Source organism: Eumetopias jubatus, unplaced genomic scaffold (assembly GCF_037043125.1).
Source record: "Eumetopias jubatus isolate StellerSeaLion01/CBP00866 unplaced genomic scaffold, mEumJub1_p1.0 scaffold_6, whole genome shotgun sequence".
Classification (NCBI taxonomy): domain Eukaryota; kingdom Metazoa; phylum Chordata; class Mammalia; order Carnivora; family Otariidae; genus Eumetopias; species Eumetopias jubatus.
This window is the reverse complement of record NW_028274812.1, coordinates 23115858-23138814: the sequence shown is the minus strand read 5'-3', so window position 1 is coordinate 23138814 and position 22957 is coordinate 23115858. Positions and strand designations below refer to the sequence as shown.

General features: G+C 38.9%; 1 protein-coding gene across 4 annotated transcripts in view; it reads right to left on the bottom strand.

Annotated features, from left to right (window-relative positions):
• Positions 1 to 4455: 4455 nt before the first annotated feature.
• Positions 4456 to 22957, bottom strand: part of HIVEP2 (HIVEP zinc finger 2) — a 205112-nt gene continuing 186610 nt past the window's right edge. For all 4 annotated transcript variants that reach the window (XM_028121383.2, XM_028121382.2, XM_088023861.1 and 1 more), the window contains 5 exons: positions 21989 to 22143; positions 18181 to 18356; positions 14697 to 14798; positions 13016 to 13911; positions 4456 to 6954 (listed from right to left, as the gene is read on the bottom strand). In XM_028121383.2, the coding sequence (XP_027977184.1) occupies positions 6130 to 6954; positions 13016 to 13911; positions 14697 to 14798; positions 18181 to 18356; positions 21989 to 22143 (2154 nt within the window). In that variant the 3' untranslated portion in view covers positions 4456 to 6129. The remainder of the gene's footprint in view (positions 6955 to 13015; positions 13912 to 14696; positions 14799 to 18180; positions 18357 to 21988; positions 22144 to 22957) is intronic.

Sequence of the window (22957 nt, the reverse complement as noted above, 5' to 3'; positions counted from 1 at the left end):
AATCTTAAAGCAGACTCCCTGCTGAATGCAGAGCCTGACATGGGGCTTGATCCCATTACGCATGAGACCATGACCCATGAGACCAGGACCCATAAGACCATGACTCATGAGACCATGACCTGAGCCCAAACCAAGAGTTGGTCGCTCAACTGACTGAGCCACTCAGGTGTCCCTTCTATTGTAATCTTTAACTGTAATAGTTAAGGACTATTGAACTATTGAGTAAAATAAGTAAAAACGTATTATAAATTACTTTCCTGTCTTTTCTCCCTCGTATGCAGTTAGGATATTATATTGAAATTTTTGAAGAAGCACTATAAAATACGTATCAGGAAAAGAAGATGGCACTGGGTTTGACAAGAGTATGAACCACTGATACAGAGCAGTTTTTTTGTTTTGTTTTGTTTTGTTTTTTTCAGAAAAAGGAAAAGCTACCATCATTTCCCACCTTGGTTATGGAAATGGCCTCCAAGCTGAGCTATCCCCCCTCTCACCCTATCAGATTTATTCTCTCCCCAACATCATCCAGAAGTACCATGTGAGCCACAAATACAATTTCCAATTTTCTGTACCAACATTTAGAAAGGGAAACATGGGAAATCAATTTTAATAACATTTTATTTTACCTGCTATATCTAAAATTGAATCATTTCCACATGTTATCAGTATGAAAAATTATGAGATATTTGACATCCTCCTTATGCTATGTCTTCAAAATCTGGCATAGGATTTACATTTACAGCATATATCAGTTCGAACTAGCCACATTTCAAGTACAGTTTGAGAGAATTTCATGCTTTCCTGTGATAGTCAATATATAACTTCTGGTAAGCCAGATTTGACAATGCGATGGGGCTTCTGCTGAGTCGGGGAACATATCCCAGTCCACCCCTTCACAAACAGGGTTCCATAGGAATTGTAAGCCTAATGCCCTAGGACACCCATTGTATATTATGACTTAACTTCTATCCTATGCATGAGGATGGTCCTAGTTAGGAACTCTCCTTAGGAGATTTGAGAAAATAGTTACTCAAATCATTTTCTAATGAGCTTAATTCTCTCCAGAAAAGGCTGTATGGTCTTATTTTTTTTTTTTACCTAAGTTGCAGTTATTTTATTTAATTCATCTGTTTCAGTTGACTATCACTTGATTTATAATCTCACTGGTTTCAAGAGGATAACAGAGAACCATAGAATGTGCTCTGGGGGAAGTGGTGGGTCCTTGGTGATGGCAGGTTTCCTCCAGGAGGGGAAAAGTCACAGTATGGTTGTCCATAAGTTTGGCTATTTAGAACAATGGGAAATAGTGGAAAAGAGAAGCCTTTTCTTCCAGGTTTCTCCCATAGAAGTCAGCATGGCAGCTCAGGTAGAGAAAGGAACATCCTCCATTTCTTCCCTCACTCGGCTCCCTTTGTTACTGTGAGAGAAAACATGGCAGAGCTGTCCTATGACTTCAAGACAAAACTCCTATGTTGACTCTTCTTCTTCCTCCCTCCTGTTTACTTAAATGTGATAAGCAGAAAGGGAAGGCAGGATTTCTAGGGCCTAGGAGAGGACAGCTGTCTTGCCCCAGACCTCTACTTCTTGTGTAGAAGCTGTAGGATGAGCTGGGGCCCTTCTTGGAGGCTGGACACATCTCTCTTGAACCCACTGAAGGGTAGGCATTTAGACTAAGGCAGGACATGGGAGGCTCCACATCAGTCCTGAGGATGTGAGGTATCTGCATCCTAGCTTTTGACAGTGATCCAGCAGGAGGAAGAGGAGTCACCTATAGGGAGCCTGTCTACCCCTTCATGAAATTATGCTTTGGCTGTTATTCTTTGGGTGAGTTCCAAGGTCCAAGACTCAATAGAAAGAGGAACAATTGTTAGGACTGCATCACCAAATTCCTTAACTGGATGTTTAACAGTAAGCACTGAACACAGTTCTGTGAAGCAGATGTTTTGTTTTGTTTTGTTGTTGTTGTTCACTGCTATATATCCAATACCAAGAACAGAGCTTGGCAAACGATGAGAGCTCTATATTTATAAAATGAATGAATGCAGATAGAGGTGTGGGGTACAGCTTGTGCCGAAGCCAGGCTGTCCCATTCAGGACCCACTAGCCACGTGTGGCTACTGAAGTTTAAAGTAAGTATAATTAAGTAAAATTTAAAATCCAGTCTCTCAATTACACTCACCCCATTTCAAGTGCTCAGTAGCTGCAGGTAGCTAGGGCTAGATGATTGTATTAGAAAGTGCAGCGAACAATCTATTTCTCCTTGAAAACTTCACCTAACTTCTTTGAACCACAAGCTTTGGAGAGGCATTTGTAAATGACAGGTTGGTTTAACAACCTCTAATTAAGTATTTAATAATAAAGCTGCCATGATGCTGCTCAGGAAATGCCATCACTTTATAATTCCACAACTAGAGTTGGCCTCAAAAATGATGTTCTTAAGGTTTTGCTTTCTAGAAACTACCTTGAAGAACTTATGAAAATCAAGTTTTCAAAAATTTCAAAAATGCATCTTCTTGGTTCACTCCCAAGTTGCCTGTCCTCCCTTTGGAAGTCCTCAAATGTCTTCTTCTGTCCCTTTGTACGGCTTGAGTGATTTCCTCCAAGTCAGCGCCCTCAGCTATGACTAAGTGACAAGAAGTGGCAAACCAGTCTCCAGCTCAGGTCTTTCTTGAGACTGAACTCATTCTAAACTGCTTAGGGGAGCTCATTTCCTTACCTGCAGCTGGTACAAATCTACCTGACGGTTAAGGACACCACCCTCTTTCCACTGCCCAAGTCAAGAACTCCAGTCATCTTTATCCCCCGTCTCTCTCATCCCAGACACCAAATCACTCACTAGTTATTATTAGTTCTTCATTAAGCAAAACTGTCCCTTCTTTCCCCATCATCTGCTTGGATTGTTTCTGCTTTTATTTCCATGGAAATGACACAACTTCATAATTCTCCCAACTGGTCCCCTGCCTCCACTCTTTCTGCCTCAAATCCACTATCTTTATTGCTGCCATAGTGATTTTCTTTTCTAAATAAGAACAACACTAGCAACGTCAATGCCACTTTCTTGTTTCAATCCTTCCTTGGCTCAGCACCCTGTTGCTTACAGAGCCAGATCTGATGTCCTTAGGCTGGATTAGGATATTGGACTTTGATGTGTCTTTCTGGCTTAAGCACATACCACCATCACATAAGCAAGGAGCCAGCTCCATATGGCTTTTTACCCACTCCCTGCTTTGCACATCCTTGCTCATCCAACATGCTCTTCCCCACTTTTTTAAATGCCTATTAGAATATGAACTCCATGAAGACAAGAACTTAATTTGTTTTGTGCAGTACTGTACACCTAGCACAAAGAACAGTGTCCTAGGTCAGTGATGAGAATTTCTCTGTTGAATAAGTTAGTCTACTATTTCAAGGATATGTTCCAAGGCCACCTCTGTGATGAAGCCTGTCCTGCCCCTCCTTCCATTCTCAGCAGGGTAATTGCTCTCCTTCCTGACAGCAAAACACACCAAATATACCATTATTTTAGCTCTAACATCATATTACATACACTCATATACATGTCTTTCCTTTTACTTGAGCTCCTCGATGGCAGGAGTACTTTCATTCTCCCCAGTGCCCATCGTAGTAGCCAGTTCATAGTCGGCACTCAAAAACTGTTTTATGAATGAGTGAATACAAGAGATGAATTAGAAGAGGAAGCAATTAGAAGGGTTCACACACACACACACACACACACACACACACACACAAATGAGGAGTAAGACACACAAATCGCCCTTATGTAATTCAATGTTTCAGGCTTTCTTCTCAATGAGAGACAGATTTTAGGCTGGCTGCTTTAATTCCCTTTTGTAAACCATAATTTCAAAAGACAGTCTGGCTCATAAAACCATACAGGTAAGTTGCAAATCCACCAATTTGAGAGTTTTATAACGGAAATACTGATAGATTTTGACCTTTAATGAGCCTCCACTTTCATTATTAGAAAGGTTCTACTCTTTTATACTAAAGAACTCTGATTTGTGGATATTTTATGGTTATTTATTTCAGTTGGTTCTTGCCTTCAGTCAACCGAGCAAAAATAAAGAGATTTCCCCAGTGGAATTTCAGATATGTATGCCTACTGAGAGGGAGGCAGAAGAGGAAATGATCATTTGATTTATTCATGACTCTTTGCAGATGCAATGTATTCTGCCCATGCCCACGCTTAGGATCCGGTGACTCCATTTCTAGAGCTCACATGGTGATGACCACTATCTGTCCTAATTGAATGACATATGGGAGCCAATGACTGTCTTCTCACTTGTTAAAGGCATTCATGCTCAGCATACCTCGGAATGGGCAAAGCCTAGCAATTAAAAGCACAGATGGTATGTCGGTGGCATCAAAATTTCTTTAGAAACAAAATCGAGAAATTAAAATGTAAAACACATTAAAAACTAGACACCTCAAGCATGTAATTGTATATTTATTTCTCTTTTTAAAGAACACTCCTTAATGTAATTCAATATACAAACTTGGTTTCACAGAATTATAATCCACTATATAGCACAAAGATAACCCAGATTGTGTGTGTGTGTGTGCATGCACACACATGTGCATGTGTGCACACGTGTTGTTGTACCCCCTCCCTTTCTTCCATTCTTCCGGACCTACAAACAAAGGCTCTTCCCACCTTCCACGCTAACTAAAAGCCCATTCTGTATGTTGTGTACAAAAGACATCATCCTCCCACAAATTCTTTTCCCTGGAAAGCTTCTTTTCCCCGGAAAGCTTCTTTTCCCCGTTCCCCCTGAGATAGCCAGGAGCCTGACACTCTTCCCCTCTTCAAGAGGGTGAAGTGGCTTCCCCTAAAGCTGATGCCCACCCTGTTACCATGTGGACTGGCTGAGAGGAAAGGCTGGTGAGACGTCTCCATGCCCCTTCCCCACGTCCACTCCTAACCCTCAGAGTCCAAGCACGTCCCCTCCATCGCAGCCTTAGTTCCGGTCACCATCTTGTGCAGCAAGAACCAAGGAGATCTGTAAGGCCAGGTCTTCTCCACGAGCAGCGCACAGCACTGCCTGCCAAGCCACCGGGCCGGCCGATAACCAAGCTCTACACAGTCCCATGTGCTTTGTCACTTTAATTTTTAAAGACACCCTAGCATAGGTCTGTGGCAACCTAGCATCCAACTGAGTTACATAAAATTGTACCAGTGATGCACTTGTACATATTTACATGGGGTGGAATGTTTTCCCATATTTTTAGATGAGTATATAGATCAACATGTTCACATAAGACCAAATACTTTTAATATTATTTATAACTGATTTATAAAGCTTTGAAAAAACTCACAATAGCACATTGTTTACTTTAATGCTTTACGGTACTATAAGTTTAAAATCACAATCAGCACTTAAGTTATAGTCAATCCAGCAAACAAGAGACAAAAAAATTTACAAGAGTTAAGAACTGACTGATACATCCTTTATCTTTTTTTTAACTAATGCATAAGTGCAGAATAAGATACTCTAGTTTAAATATCTTGTTTACAATATACATTTTTGTTCTAGTTACGCAACAGTAAATCCCATGCTTCACATAGAAAAGCAATCCACAACATTAAGAAAAAATGTACAATTTATGAAACAAAGTAAATAAATATTAGTATTACAGAATCAGAGCTGTACATAAAAGCTGTTCAGTTTTAATCATATAAAAATATGTTTTAGTGCAACCTCACATATATATTGATGCTGTTTTGCTTTACATCATTTAGATCCAAGTGTCCAAAAAAGGAAAGAAATTACATTTATTACAAAGCAGATACACAAATTCTAAAATATGTACAAAGTACTGCTAAAAAATGCTTATAAGAATATAAGCAAAGTAAAGAAAAGGCACAAACATCTGTACAATTTTAAAAGTACCAGACCCAATAGGTTAATTTCAAATTTTGTTTTGGTCAGGCTCATGATGACTTGTTAATTTACCTAATTCTTTTGATATAACAAAAGTATATATAATAGCAAACTACTGTAACTTAGGACAGGCATGCTATAAACTTGATTACCTCTATTTCTAGAAAAACAAAAACAAAGAACAAAATGGGAAAATGTGGAAATGAAAGTCTCCATGCATCTTAGATCAATGTAGTTGACTCTTCTCTGCTGAAGGTTCACTGCCTCCCTCTGTGCTTGAAGGTAACTCTTTGCAGCTATGAAAGCCCGACTGTTTATCATCCACACGACTCGTGCTGTAAAACGTGGAGGGAGCTAATGCAGTCTGTGATGTACCAAACTTGTCCTTTTCACCATCATGCAAGTCAGGGTGGGTGGATGAGGTGCAGGGCTGACCTGGCTCAGGTCCACTAAAGTGTCTAATGCTAACATGTGCACTTTCCAAGGGTTTCTGGTGGGCTTCCTGCACCTGCACTGGCTGATCTGTCCCAAGCAGAGCGGCCTCTTCTGTGGCAATCCGGAGAGAGGCAATGGCTTTTGTACAAGTCTGTATATTTTCCTCCTGTTCCCTCTCTGTCGCATTTAGACTGTCTTCTGAAGTGCTCTGTTTCATCAATAGCCGAGGAGAGGAGGGCGAGCTAGGTGGACCAGACGACTGCAAAACGTGAGGAGATCGCTTCTCGTGCTGTTTTGGAAGGGCATAGGGATCCTTAGGGAAGGATTCCCTGGAGGCTCCCTTCTTCTCCTCAGAGCCCTCCATTGGCAGAGGCAATGTGGGGGGAGGATGTAAACCGGAAAGGGCCGGCGGCATGGAGTGAACCATTTGGATCCCACCAACTGGCACCATGGGGATAGGAGCTCTCACTTGCTGCTGAGAGTGGAGTGGAAGATGACTGAAGACATAGTCATTAGGACCCTCAGGGAAAAGGCTGGAGCCTGGATGTTCATAAGCACCTTCTTGGTCTCCATAGAGACTGAAGTAAGGAACCTGAGGTAATCCTCTTCTTAAATTCTGCACGAGGAAGCAGAGAGCACAATATTTAGGACCCAGGACTCTTCATGCGAGGTCAAATAGGTCAAGCTATTTCAGCCACTCATTCATTCACTTATTCATTCAAAACACTTTAAAACTACCTCATCCCTATATTGATTTTTCACTTTTTAGACACAAGAGATTTCTCAGTTGTCTTTTAGAATCCTTGAATGAAGCTGTTGGTCTGTGAAAAGTGACTTTTGTTTTTAAACAGCAACGTGATAAAACATGCAGTGTGTTTTCCACTAGGTACAGAGACACGTTTCAGTTGTTTTTTTTTTTTCATAAAAGAGAATGAAAAGAAAATAATGGATAATTACCAGAAAAAGTTCACTGAGCAAAAAACACTAATAGTAGGTTTTTAAATTCAAAAGAAAGTAAAACGATTGCCATCTGTTTATATACTGGGAAGACTTTTAATATTTTTCTTAAGTGTTGATGAGTATAATTGGAGTGACAAGCCTGAAAATTGGCTTTTTTTTTTTTAAGTTTTCCACAGAACAGATGACAAAATGGTGGTGACAGACAAACTGGTTAGTCCAATGTGCAAGATATTCATTTAAAGGAATAAATTCCCGCTCAAGAGGCACCCTGGGTGGAAGACTAGCTTATCAAATGATAAATCAAGGCCAGTTTTTGTAAGGCAACTATCCATCAAAATAGTTAACATTAAATATGTCAAACAGTTTCAACTCATATTCAACTACACAGCTGGGAACCCAAGATTATTACGTCTTAATATCTTCTGTTTATATTATCATGTTCATTTAAATACCATCTTAGCAATTAATGAATGAGGACACTTAACACTGGGGGCCAGAATTCCAGATTTCATGGTCCCAGTTCTGAAAGAGAACTTATTTTCTGCAATTGTTTCTGTAGCAAAACAACACAATTTAAGACTATGAGATTATCAGGCTTGAATGAGATTATCAGGTTTCAATTCCTGAGATTTATTCTTTTAATGGACTGTCATCTAAAAGGTATTCAGTTTATTCTTAGTTTTAGTTTTTGAGAACTTAAAATCAGATAGATATAAACTTGTCAAGTATGGTAGTAATCCAGGAGAGAGACCAAAAAAAAAAAAAAAAGTTCTCATTCATTTCAAGGATGTTTCCATTCTAAAGCTCAAGGTATGCTCTATACCATTAATGATTCATCCAGTTCTATTTAGACTGTGAGACCAGCCTGGGAATGATAAATTATGCATTTTCTCTATTACTCTGTGTCAGGCTTAGCCCTTACCCTGTTTTGGACTACACCTTATTCAAGCTAGAAACAAATTATTATCCTGGAAGTGCAGGCGAAGTAATGAAATCCTCAATCCTATAATCACAAGGACCTCATAAGTTAGGGAAGGGGAGAATTTTCTAGGATGACAGTCATTTAAATGCTACAACAACAGCAACAACAAATCCCTCTTGTCTTTGCTCTGATCTAGAAAAAGGCATGTTTCCTACATCAAACATCAGTTAAGGTGGAAGAACTGTGATACCTAGAGTAATAATCTTTGAAGATAATTAAGTGAATCCTCTTTTAATTATAATTATCAAAGATTCAAAGTTTCAGATAAAATGTAGTTTGGTCATTGTTTCCATTTTGCTTTTGGTTGCTATTCCGTGACATCCACTGCAGACACCTAATCAGAATGGGGGTCTGTGAGGGCTCAAAGAGAGCTGTCCCATTCCATGGGGTCTCTGACTCAAGGCTAACAAAGAGAGTGATGAAGGAAGTGTCCTCTAACACTAGAATGTACTCAATATGTTCAAAATCCAATAGAATTCTATGTGTGTTAAGAATGAAAGCGTCATGTTCAGACCTTTACGGATCAGCGATTACATGATGACAACCCCAGAAGTAAGTGTGCGGTAGAATTTTTACCATGTAAGCACTTCCATTGCTCCGAAGACTACCAGGCCTTTCTGCACATCCTCTTCCCCTGCGTTCACCCCTTCTTCACCCTCCAGAGACACTCTCAAGATGATTTTTCTACCTTGGTTTTTACCCCATTTGCAATCCTATTTTGTTTTGTAATTTGAGCCTTATCATTGTGATATCATTGTAAATCTTGGTAAGAAACACCTTGATATGGAAATGCGAATAATAAACTCATGCGGGTTGTATTATGTGTATGTATATGTATGTGTATATATATCCCATGTACCAGGTCTTATCACCGCACTCATCTTTTCAACATTGTCAGTAGGTGCTCCGGAAGCAAATGCAAAGAAGGAGGTAGGAGTGCAAGGAGTTCATTGCAGGGTGGAGGAAGCAGGGGATCTGATGCATGTAAAGGTAAAGAGGAGAGGAAGCATGTGCTCCGTGGGGATGGATCCAGACTCAGTCACTGGCTGGGGGCTGCAGGGAGAGTTAGCTTTAGCTTGAAAACTCAGGTCTATCCTGATGGCACTCACAGCACGAGGCTGTCAGTTAACAGCATTCCTCACAGCTGAATGGCAAATTCTTTCAAGGACAGAAATCTGCTTGGCCCACCTCCCTGGCTGCCATAAACAGATTAAGAAACTGTGGCCGAGATGTTAAGTGACTTGCTCAAGATCACACAGATAGCAAGCGATAGGATGCGGATGGAACTAGAGGGTATTATGCTGAGCGAAATAAGTCTATCAGAGAAAGACATGTATCATATGATCTCACTGATATGAGGAATTCTTAATCTCAGGAAACAAACTGAGGGTTGCTGGAGTGGTGGGGGGTCGGAGGGATGGGGTGGCTGGGTGACAGACACTGGGGAGGTTATGTGCTATGGTGAGTGTTGTGAATTGTGTAAGACTGTTGAATCACAGGCCTGTACCTCTGAAATAAATAAGCCATTATATGTTAAAAAAAAAAAAAGAAGAAGAAGAAGATAGGAGGAGGGGAAGAATGAAGGGGGAGACATCGGAGGGGAAGAAGAACCATGAGAGACTATGGACTCTGAAAAACAAACTGAGGGTTCTAGAGGGGAGGAGGGTAGGGGGATGGGTTAGCCTGGTGATGGGTATTGAGGAGGGCACGTTCTGCGTGGAGCACTGGGTGTTATACACAAACAATGAATCATGGAACACTACATCAAAAACTAATGATGTAATGTATGGTGATTAACATAACATAAAAAAAAAAAGAACTGAATGTTGATTCTTTGACTAGACACGATGTTCTTTGCACTACATACTGGAAACCAAGACACATTTTTCTTTGTCTCCTTTGCTAATTTGTCTACCAAAACTTTAAAAATGGAATAAGAAAGTTTTTTGTTTAAAAAAGTTGAGGCCAGAAACCATAACATTTTTCATCATCATCCTTGAGCCACACGTTAGACCCTCAAAAAATACTGATGAGCGAAAGACCTTTCCCCTTTCCTTCTTTCCTTCCCTCCTTCCTTCCTTCCCTCCTTCCTTCCTTCCTTCCTTCCCTCCTTCCCTCCTTCTTTCCTTCCTTCCCTCCTTCCTTCCTTCCCTCCTTCCTTCCTTCCTTCCTTTCTCCCTTCCTTCCTTCCCTCCTTCCATCTATCTATCGTCTATCTAACTATCATCTATCTATATTAAAATTAACCAGAGGGCATTAGAGCAGAAACAGCAGAGTAGTAGGATCCCAGTGGTTGAGTATCATCTCCTCCAAACCTGCTCTCTTGATACTACCACTCCAGACCGAACCAGAGGATGAGTGTGTCATGCTAGCCTAGAAGATCCTTTCATGCCACAGTCACTGACCTGTGAGCTCTTGGTCCATGTTAAGCAATAAGACAAGGTATTGCTAAAAGAATTTCCATCAAAAAGGTTTATTTTTAGGGTTATTCTAATTTAATACTTTCATACATTATTCAGAGAGGGTGCAGCACTCATCCAATATAGCAATCAGGAGAAATAGTTCTCATAGTATCATCAATTCTGTTTTGCCCTGGCGATAAATATCTTCTTCACACATCACAGAAAGATAAACTCCTCCTCTGCCCCTCAAAAATGATGTGATAAAACATTAAGTGGGAAGTGCTTTGCACCAACTGCCCCTTCTTCAGGGAGCATTCCCAGATCCATTCCCTTTTATCACATGAATGAAGCAGCTGGCTATATATTCTCTATAAAGATAATTAAACTGGGTAATAGACCAATGGCTCTACGGTTGGCCTTCATCAGTGGTAAAGTTTAATCATTGTATTAAGTATCCAGGTGAACTGGTATAAAAAGAAAAAAACAACTGGTTGCAAACTCAGTGGCTAAGAAAACCAATTTCCTTCCAACAATTTTCTGGTCACATATCCAAAAATTAGATGAGGATGAACTTCCTTAGTCCACTCCTTCATTCTTTTGCCTGAGTTGACTGTGAGTTGCTATTAGTTTTTAATAACAATAGCATATTGGCACTAAAAGCTTGTACTTTTGTGACTGCAGTTGACTAAAGATGTCCCAACATCTCACAAATACCTCAGTCTCAGTCCACCTGGCCAAGGCCAGAACAGGAGAGTCTCACCACACATGCTCCACCAGCATCACTGGTTTATACCAGAGAAAGATCTGATACCCCAGATGTGGTATCCTGGCATCAGAGGGATTTGCGGGTCTACAACTCTCTACTTATGCTGTAGTGGCATAAACTTCAGACGATCTCTCTTTTCTGCTTAACACCACCAAGACACAAAAACCTGTGGGAATGTACCTCTTTTTCTTAGCTTGCTAATTCATTATCTTGCAAATAAATCATGTCCTGATTGTGTGTGCATGTTTCCACAGTAATTGTACCAGAGAGACTAAATCGGTACCAACTTGTGAAAAGACGATGTTGGGGGTCAGGGAGTGGAGCCTGGTCACCAGGGCAGTGATAAGACAGAGCTGGAAGCAGGTAGTGCCTTTGGCTGGAAGGACGGTATTGAGCCACACAAAAGAAACCCAGAACAAAGAAAGAACACCAAAAGGTAGAGACCAGGAAACAAAAACACATTTAAAGCAAAGAAACTCAAAAGGTGTCATTCATCTGTCTATGTTAAGCATCTGCTTCATTCATTTTTTAAAATCCTACACACACTGAAAGAAACATCAAAGTCTGCCATCCCATGGAATGAAGCAGGGCAGATGTTTTTTATGGATTTTTATTAAACCTACCGCCTAAATTTAATCCATGACTGTTACTGTTGTTATCTAAGTTTATAATGAGGGCACACCATAGAAATCTCTGACACTTTCTCCCTGAGCTCTCCCAACTTTGGGCCCACCATCTCACTGAGCCAGTGCACTTGGAGTGCACTCTCACTGAGCAGGAGATGGTAGTAATGACAGGAAAAGCAGATAAGGGGCGCCTGGGTGGCTCAGTCGGTTAAGTGACTGCCTTCGGCTCAGGTCATGATCCTGGAGTCCTGGGATCGAGTCCCGCATCGGGCTCCCTGCTCGGCAGGGAGTTGCTTCTCCCTCTGACCCTCCCCCCTCTCATGCGCTCTCTCTCTCTCTGTCTCTCATTCTCTCTCTCAAATAAATAAATAAAATCTTTAAAAAAAAAAAAAGAAAAGCAGATAGGTTCACGCCTTTGACTCACAACATACCAAGGGGGTCACTCTCTCCTAGTGACTCACTGGTTTCACATGTCCACTCACTGTGGGCAAGATCATGAGTTTATTTTTTAAAAAATGTATTGAAAGTCAATGCTACTGCCTGATCCTGACTTGGCAAAGTTCTATAACTGAACCCCAATGGCCCTGAGGGTGTCTGTCTAGGCAGTCAACGTCATTCCAAAGACCTCACCTTTCCTGCTCACGTGAAGGTTTCAGCTCATGTCCATAATTAGTGAAGCTTAGAAAGCAAGTAGCAAAGCCTCACCTGTTCCCAGCCGGAAATGTGCTACTGCTCTGATGCAGTACTACACTTGGTGTAATGCCATAGCCATGTAACTAACAACAGCATGCGAGAAAACGTCTTGCTGCTATTTTCAGTAACCAAGTTCACTGCTCCCCATGAGAGATACCCATGTTAGAACAAACTTCACACCAGTGTTATCAAGAGGCTCCGATATGCTTTGGTTTATACATTAGAAAGGGAAAGCTAATCATACTTACAGGAGGCCCCAATACAATTGGTTCTGCTTGCAAATACTGCCCCATGGACAATGGTGGGTTATGGTATAAAGCCCTTCTGGGAGATGGTGCTCTTATGGTGGTCATGTATCTTCTCTCTCTTCTGGGAGAGAGGTCTCTTCTTGCTGTGATATCTTTCCCAGGTGACACTGGCCTCCTTGGGGACAGATGTCTTCTTGGTGAAACATCTCTTTGTGACATCTCTCTTCTCAATGCAGCTTCCTTTCTTGGTGAAAGATGTCTCATGGGTGACAGATCTCTCCTAGGTGATAAATGTCTTCTGGGTGATAAATCTCCTTTGGGTATCAGATACCTCTTTGGTGAATTATCTCGACGGGGTGAAGAGTCATATCCTGGTGAGGAATGGTGGCTTGAGGGTGAGAAGTCCCTCGGAGAGGAGCTGGGCTCTGAAGACAGCATGTACTCTTCATCCGCACAACTTGGTATGTCTAACCTGTCTTTGTCTGGTTCCGAGTCTGTACTTTTGCTCTGGAATAACCTCTGGTATTCTGTCATCTGAGTATCTTCACATGAGTCACTTGGTGTCATCAGCTGAGTAACCTGAATACTTGGCAAAGTAACCAAATAGCTGATCAATGAAGAATGCCCCAGGGAACTATCTGAAGGAACCCCATGGGTCACGGCGCCAACATTCACAGGCAAGGATGAGAATCTAGGAGGCTGAGGACTGGTGCTTCTCGATCTTGTTTTTGGTGTCAAATCTCCCTGATCATCAAAGTCATCATCATCTTCATCATCTTCATCATTATCGTCTCCGTCCTCACCATCCGATTCTTCGGCATCTGAGAACTGATGATCAGTTGAAATGCTGGACATGCTATGCTTCTCAGCTGCTTTGTGCAATTCTTCCATCGTTTCTGAAACAATTGAACAGATAGTAAAGATCAAGGTCTAAACCTCAAGGTTAGGAGTTAATTTGGAAGCCATCTCTTTGCAAAAGTTTCCCTCTAACCCTGTAGCCCCTGGAGATAGTTCCATTTCTGAACCCCTATAACACTCACTGGGAACTTACCTGGGAGACCTTACACTGGTTCTTATCCTTTTATGACTAATCTGATTCATCCCAACCCAACAAAAGGACTCTAGAGCAGGACTTTATATCTCAAATGTCACATGGCCCATAGAAAACCCTCAACAAATGGGTACGGATAATGCTGTTAATAAAGAGGCTAGAAGAAAAGGAAAGCAACAATTTGTCCTTATAGGTATAAACTTACAGATAAGTGATATATCTCAGGAAGTCTGACTGGTCCTCAGGTTGTCTATTCAGGTTAATGATGGATTTTTTTCCCCTCTTAATAGGAATAATAACACATTAAATTGTTTTTCAAATTTCCCCAGAAGTTTCATAAAATCTAAATCCCTGTCACAACACAAGTATAATTAGATCCTTTACCGTTCTAGATAGAAGTATTTTCATAGTGAGGCCTTTTTTCCCCTTCATTTCAGTCAGAACTGAAATGCATTTATTTCTTCTCAGTAGGTTGTAAGCAATTCAACATGTCAGATTTCTTTTCTATATTTCATATTTAGTAAAATGAAATGCGATCAGTTTTTTAAAATATCAAAACTTGTTTTGCCACCCGGCCACAAAGCTCCAGTGTGAAGAATAAAGAGGTCGGTCAACTAAATTTTGTAATACCTGCTTCTTCGGTTTCAGTATCATCCACTGATGTCATTGAAACTCCCAACTCCAAGCATTTCTTCATGTGTGCTTTAGATTTCATATGCTTTGTTAGGTTTCCTAGAAAACACAGGCAAAAAAAAAAAAAAAGGATAAATTAATTGATTACAAAAATGTGGTGATTGCTCCAAAATTAGAAATGAACTAACTTGAGATAACATAGATTTGTTTCTACCCCCTACCCTTTGCCTTGAACTTAACGGGAACAATCTGGCTCCTGAATACATCAACCGCTCACAACTTTGGCCCAAACTCAAGTTTCCTTCATTCTAGAAGACTTTGTAGAATAGGGTCATACCTTTTCAAGAGTAGGTTCCAAGCAAGACTGAGAATCCCAGGCTTTCCTGGCTGAGAAGAGATCTAGTATCTTTGGCCCAAATGGGCCAGCCCCCTAGGCCTCGATATAAACAGGGTGACATAAGCTGGGTCATACATCTCAGAGAAAGTTCAGATCAAACATTCTCACCAACACACCCTAGACCCCAGACCCTCTGGCACTGATCAGATTTAGATCACCTTCCCAGGCTCCTCACTGGTCAGAAGAAAAAAAATTATGCAAACTTATGGGAACGCCAACCTTGTAAATAAATTCAAAGATCCATACAAATACTTAGCTAACTACTTATAAGGAGCACCATTCTCAGTGTTTACAATCTATCTGTCTGGTATATGTTAGCAAACTTTATGAGCGCAGTTTCTGAAGTTCTACAATATTCCCTATCTATTTATCTTGAAAATCCTGTCACTCTAAGAAAAAAGAAAGGTTTTCTCTCAAATATGTATTATGATGATGATATATATAGAATTATATGTATAACTACATATGTGTGTGTTTATATAGATTATATAGTTGTTGTATAGAATGTGAAAAATTATGAAAACACTTATCTAATCACCTTTGACCTAAGATCTATGAAATTTTATGTATATATTTATGCATAAATATATATAATATAAAATATTGCATAACTATACATATATATACAATTCCATGTCATATATATAACTTATCAAAAGACATCCAGGAACTAATTCAGTTGTAAGGACCATATTATTATCTGTGCCCTTCAATGATGCTTTAGCAGTGTACCAGCTAATGCTTTATTTTTAAGAGTAGGCTCACTGAACGTAGATGGACACTCTTAGCCTGCTAAAAGAGTTTGTTCCTTTGTAGGGGTACTTAGCTTACCATTAATGTAATATATGAGCCACAGTTCTAAACCAGGACACTGCTGTTTATTATTTTATATTATTTTATTTACTTAGCATTTTACTTATTGCTCTTATACCTATGAATTTGATGTGCTATTTTGGTAACTCCAAGCATAAAAATATTTCCAGGCCCCTACTGCTCTTATTTATCTAAAAATGTTTTAGAGATCTCAAAAATTTTTAGAGCCAGATCATCAAGAATTCCTAAATCTATAAATTAATTAATACATTTGTATATTAATGGAAGTCCACCAGCTTCTGCATGGGTGCAAGTAATCTGTGTATGTGGATGGGTTTGTGTGTAGGGGTCAAGATTATTTAGATCTTGATATGTTTCTGCTCCTCTATTTATTCTCCATTCTCTTTTTTCTCCATTTCAACAGGCAGTCAGGCTTTGGGCTCTCATCTTCAGGGCAGGTTTGTAGTTAGAAATCTGGCTCTGAAATAACTCCACCCTGGCTTTGGTTGACTGCAGTCCTGAGCTCTGAAGGGATTCTAGCAAGGGAGACGGGGGGAGGAGTGGCTGTTGGGGCAGGTAGGGGAGCAGGGAGGTAAGGGTGGGGGAGGGTGCCTGAAGGAGAGGCACCTGGGCATGCAGGAGGTGCTCCTCCCACAAGTGCACTGGGCATCTGCACTCAGATGACATGGTTTGGGACAACAGTCACTTCTACCGAAAACTGGAGGGGTTTCCCAGGATATTGTGCTCATTTTAAGATTCTGAGACATTTGCACATTCCTGAAGGATGACGAGGAAATGCCAATAATGACCGAGAATAAATTATTTCCTGCTGAAATTCTATGACAATGATTCGGAGCCAAACTTAATTTGATTTTTTTAAGGTTACAGATTAGGTCTTTATTGTTTTTATTGCTATTATTTTTTAATTTGATTTTAAAAAGCCTAGAATTGTGACATTTCTTCACCCAGTGTTTCACACAGCTATACCCGAGGCAAACCCCTATGCCCAGGGAAGATCTAACAGTTGTAATGACTGGCAGATTTGCAGTTTATAAAACCAAAGTTTATATTTTCTTATGTCCTAGGGAGTCTCTTGGTGAGAGGTTCTAAATAAAAGGCTTGACTGTGCAAAGGTGGATGGTATTTAAAGGACCTTATGTTTATCTCTTTTGAAATGCAAATGAATACTCCCTCCTTTATGTGGGCTTCAAAGGAGACATCTCTGTAATAGAGATACCTTTTTAATACAGAAGAAACAGATATGTTGAGAGTCTACACATTTATACTTCTGACAAAACAATAAGACAATTTAGGATATTGGCTATGGAAGAAAATAGGTACACATTTCTCTACCAAAGATTATCTTATCTGATATTTATTTTTCTTGACAGATAGTGGAGCAGAATAATGGGCCTGCCAATTTAAAGTTAAAACACAGGAAATCATATGAGGTTAGTGAGGAGGTAAAAATCCATTAGATCTAAAGTACGTCTACAGCAAGCAGTGAACATACTTCTACAAAACTCAAACCACCTCTAAGTCACTGTTGTCTGTAATCTGAGAACGCTGGGCTTATGCACATTTCGATGATTTTATAAAATGATGGTAATATAATCAAAGCAACCTTCTTGTATAAAATATTTTCACAGAAATCTACCTGTAAGAAACAGATTTTTTTTTTAGAGGTAGAATATCATTCTAAGGCAGGTCCTAGTTTTATGAGATTCACAGTTGTGGCCTGAGAGTAAGAAATTGTCTCTGTGCTGATAAATACACGGAACACAAGCTATCAAATTTCTATGCATAATTAATGTGACTGTGGATGGAGGGGCCCACCTGGGAGTCTGTGGGTCTCTACATTATTTATAATCTTGAAACTGACCATGGGCACATGTTTTCTTCCCAGCTGCTGCCTTGCTTTTCTAATGCCACTGCATGGATTGTCTCCCGGTAGTATTTCAATACTGGTGCAAAGATTATCTAGACCACACAACATTTCCAACATGCAGTAATAGCAATAGCAATCCAGGCAATTCTTAGCCACTTCCTTCGGAAACAACTAGCCTGGCCCCAAGTCTATAGCTCTTACTTAAGTCATAAAAGGAGCCTTGCTGTCTCATGTACATCCTTTGATTACTTACATAAGGGAGAAAATACATTTCAAAAGCAAAACCATCTTATTGTCAATACAAGTTAGTTATAAAATGGTATTCAGAATCCAGGGTCACCATAAAAAAAGGTGTTTTTCCTCTGAAAAGATGAGAATTGTACCTTTCGTTTTGAAGGCAAAGTTACATAACTTGCAAACGTAAGGCCGGACATCAGTGTGAGTGCGGATATGCTTTTTGAGCATGCTTGGCTTCTTACAGCGAATCCCACATTCTTCACAAATGTACTTTCCACGTCCACGTCCTCTGACATATACATAATCTTCATTTGACTTATACCTGTTTAGAAAAAGGGAATGCAGTGTGTTTTCAAATACTTTAGTGTTTTATCTATCAAACCAGAAGCTGATCTTTTGAGAGGGTAAAATTTTTTTTTTTGAGTGGCAAAATTTTTATGAGGGTCTTTTACAAACAATTATTCAACTTCACTTCTATGAAGACTATGAAATTCATGCAATAAATGCCTGAACGAACTACAGAATAGATTTGGCATTGAAAGCAAAATGTAATTTTTCTATATGGTCTTCAAAATGGAATTGGGTCCCTCTATTAAGTGTAGATATAGGGACTTGGGCTATAGATGTTCAAATGGGCTTCCAAGTAGGCTCAGAGAGTTACAGAGTTGTGCTTTACTACTTTTGGATTCTAGTACAGTCTCCACACAAGAAATATCCAAAAAGTTATACCAACATATTCAAATCAACATATATCATTCGTTAACATTACATCGTCTAAGATGTGCATGCAGAACACACACACATCCCTCTAAATTTGCTAAAATAAGTATAACTGATAATAGAATTCTTCATTGCAAGTTTTTACTCTATATTTATAATCCTGGCATGAGAGTGTCTCCGAAATTTCTAGCTTACACAGGCTGAGCTGAGCTCACCAACTGTTGTCTACAGATTTGATCCGCTCTTCCCAAGGACCATGAATTTGCACTGAAGTGGAGTCCAAATTTCAAGTAGCTTCTGGTAAGTACTGTTACATAATAAAAATTAGAGATTCTACTTTTCAATCATATTTGCATTTGTTTCCAGAAGAATTTAATAAAGAGGCTTGAAAGGATGTCTGAGGTCATCTAGTTTAATCAAATCAGTTAACCAAGTCTTAGGTATTCACTGTGATGATTCATGAAAGAAACCTATCCAGTGCTCAACCATCACATTTTGTTTAGACTACAATGAAACAAGATCAATCATAGAGTACAGTAGCATTCTATTGAATAATTCAATGAATATCATTATCTTTTAAATCAAAGCTGGTCTAGAATTATGGGTCTAATGTCATTCTTGGAAAAATAGTCCTTTCGAGGGACTCTTTTTATAACTTCAAAATGTAAGCTGACATATAAAATGCCTTAATTCACTGTGGATTTACTTTAAAGGCACTAGATTGACAGGTTTTTTATTTGTTTGTTTTGGTTTTTGTTTTTTACATTCTAAGAGCATTGCACACTTCTCTATTTTGTCCTAATCTGTCATTAGGAATAAAAGTTCAACTTCATTTGTCCAAACCACTGAAGGATTTTTTTTAAGAGAGAAAATCCATCCACATATTTAAATACTAACTCTGTTATGTTTGCTATTCAATTTTAACATTATTTACATTTTGGTCAGTACCAAAAATTCCAGGTGGGAATAAGTAGTATCAAAAATACTGAAGAGTCAATTTTGCGTGTTTCTTCATCCTTTAAATCTTTCCCCTTTCACAAGGAATTTCCAACTTCAACTTGTTTTTTAAAACTTTCTTAAACTTCATGTTTTATTTCATATTGTCTTTTGTAACAAAAGAACTTCAAGTTGCAAAATATCTTTCACCTTTTAATTTCACTCTTCCTTGCCTCTAAATAGATAAAATTACCTAAGAAATACAGAATAAAACAAATAATTTTCTAGAAAGCTAGTTTTCATCACAGAAGGACACCTTAAGCTTAGTGTAGCCCATCATCACAGTTGATGGGAAATGCATTTTATCTTCAAGTAACATAATTTTATTTTTAATGTCTTACCTGATTAACTTGCAAATAGTAAAATTCAGTACAAAATAAAGCTGCATATTAGAAAAATCTGTGCAAATGAAATATTTACCCTTCAACAGGTCTGCAGACCCATGAATCTACTTAATACAAGGATTAATGGATTTTGAAAAAAAATAAAAGATAAGTTTAATTAAATTACTAAACCTACACGTATTGCATGGAGCACTGGGCGTTACACGCAAACAATGAATCATGGAACACTACGTTAAAAACTAATGATGTAATGTATGGTGACTAACATAATAAAATAAAATTAATTTAAAAAATTACTAAACCTAGGAATTGCGTAATATAAAGAACATATCCACTTAAAAATTTGGTCAGTAATACTTCTTTTTTAAAGTTATCTGTTTGCAATCTCCAAAATAAGAAGTGGTAGCACACTGCTTGGTAGAACACTGCTTGGAATGAACACCTCCAGGCAAAAGTCGGGTCACAGATTAAGAAATGATTGGGATGTAGCCCATACCACAGGGCAATGAAAGGAGGGAGATATGATATATGGGCACAGTCCTTGTGGATCATCAAAACACAGCAATAAAATATTCACATACGCTTTTTCACTCGTGTCCTTCGTTAGTGGAGATGGGCTCCCCAAAGCACATGTAATGGGAAGGTCTCTGCTAATCTAGTACAAGTGCACTGCTATGAAGACTGCTGAATATAAGGGTGTTGATTCAGTCACAGGGCCCTCTCAGTCTCTGGGGAAAGATAAAATCTGTATTTCTCTCATTTGTGTTAAAAGATGAAGGATGTCAAAAAAATATCAAGACATGCTTTAAGACTCTATGCAACTGTGGTTTCAGTGGTGAAAATACTAGACATTGCAGAGGGGCCAACACTAAGAGGAAAACAACTTTAATAATTCATCTCCAAACTGGTGAATCTACATGGGAAATAGATATTTCATATCAGTAAACATTCAACATTTTCTAATCAAATAGATAACATTATTCTGTCTTCCAAATGTAACTGGAATAAATTCATGTTCATGGAAACATGTAAATTATAGATCTATTATAGAAATAAGGCTAGTTACAACATAATCCCCCAAATGTGGTTAATATGCTTTAATATTTTAAAATTTTAATAGCATAAGTTGGAGTTTTTCTCTCATGTGACTGCACTGAAAATATATTTCTATTGAAATCTAAAACTGGATGTTACACATATGTATAATTTTTCTTTACTGTACAGATATCAAAGTCTTTGGACTTTACCACTTGTGTTTCTACAACTTGAGATTCAACATTTAAAAAGAAATTTCCAAAGACAGAGAGACTGCCACAAACTGGAAGAGACAAAGAAAACATGACAACTAAATGCAGTGTGGTACCCTGGCTTGGATCCTGGGACAGAAACAGGACACTGATGGAACTCATGAATTCCCGACAAAGTCTGGAGTTTAGGTAATAATAAAGGCAATAAAATGAACCATCAAATTAACTAGTTCCTAAGATTATACATGAGTGCACATGATTGCATTTTTGTAAACACAGAATAAAATATGCCCATTAATATTACATACCAAAAAAAGTCCATAAAGATAATATTAAAGAATGAACAAGCTTAGATGACATCAAGAGTCTATCAATTTAGTTGATTTCATAGTGCATGAGAGGTGTGAAAATTTAAAGCAGAAGCTCAAACCTTATGTAACAGGGACATTTTCACTGAGAGTAAGCCATTGAAAGCAAGGACATGAACTCATTATCTATTACCAGCCAGACGTCAGAAATGTGAATAGAGAAGGAATTCACCTTATACTTCCAACCAGAGTAGATACTATTTTTTCCATGTGTACATTTGTGACCATTTGCTCTGACTTAGAACCGAATGTTTCACACATGCACGTATGTTTCCTTACCCTCCTTCAAAGATTTTAATTCGGATTGGCTCCGTTTGTTTGGATCCGATATCTTTATCTCCATGAATATCTCCTTTCCCCCTTTCCTTTAAGATATTTCCAACTAGTTTTCTTTCTAGTTTGCTGCCAAATAAAAAGGATGCATCAGGTTTCATCTGTAGGACAAAAGAGAGAATCATTTCATATGGTTTCTCTAGGACATAGGAGAAACCCACACATTCCACTCTTCTCTGATCTCTGAAAATTAGTCTAAATTCCATTCTAAAAGGTCATAGCCCGTTTACATAAAATCAGGGATGCTAAGGATAAAATTCCGAGAAGAATGACAGCTTGTATGGAATTATCCAACATTTTGTTAAAAAATAATCCTCCCCTGTTGTCACTTATTCGGTGCAGTACTAATAAAAACAGAAAACATGTTCTATATTCTGAAGTAGCAATGAAAACAATTATCAATTAAGGACATATTTTCAAAAATTGTTGAAGGGAAATGGTAACTGGATTAAGTAGAATAAATTTTGAAACCCTCTATTTCTTTCATTAATAATTTAGCAAGAATTCCAAAGTGCCCCATTAGTATTTTTGTAATTTTACGTGTGAAATATTGTTCATGTAGGAACAAATCAGATAACCACCCAGAAAAATGAGTTTTGGGAGAGAAATAGAGAAAGTAAATTTTGGTATAAAGGATTGTCAATGGGAACACGCCCTCTGGAGTTTGCGAAGTTCACTTCTGACACCTGCACACCTCCTTCCGGATCTTTCCGTTCAGTGTCCATTCCCATATTGACAATGTTCTACATCCCGTATCCAAATTTCACAATCCCCTGAATTCCTCATATCAAGAGAAAACTGGATCTGCTAGGCACTAACACAGGCCAGAAAGGAGACGAACCCAAAGGAATTGGTCCCAGTGGTAGAATTCCGGGGCACCTGGATGAAGGAGAGACTTCCCCAAGACCCAGTGCA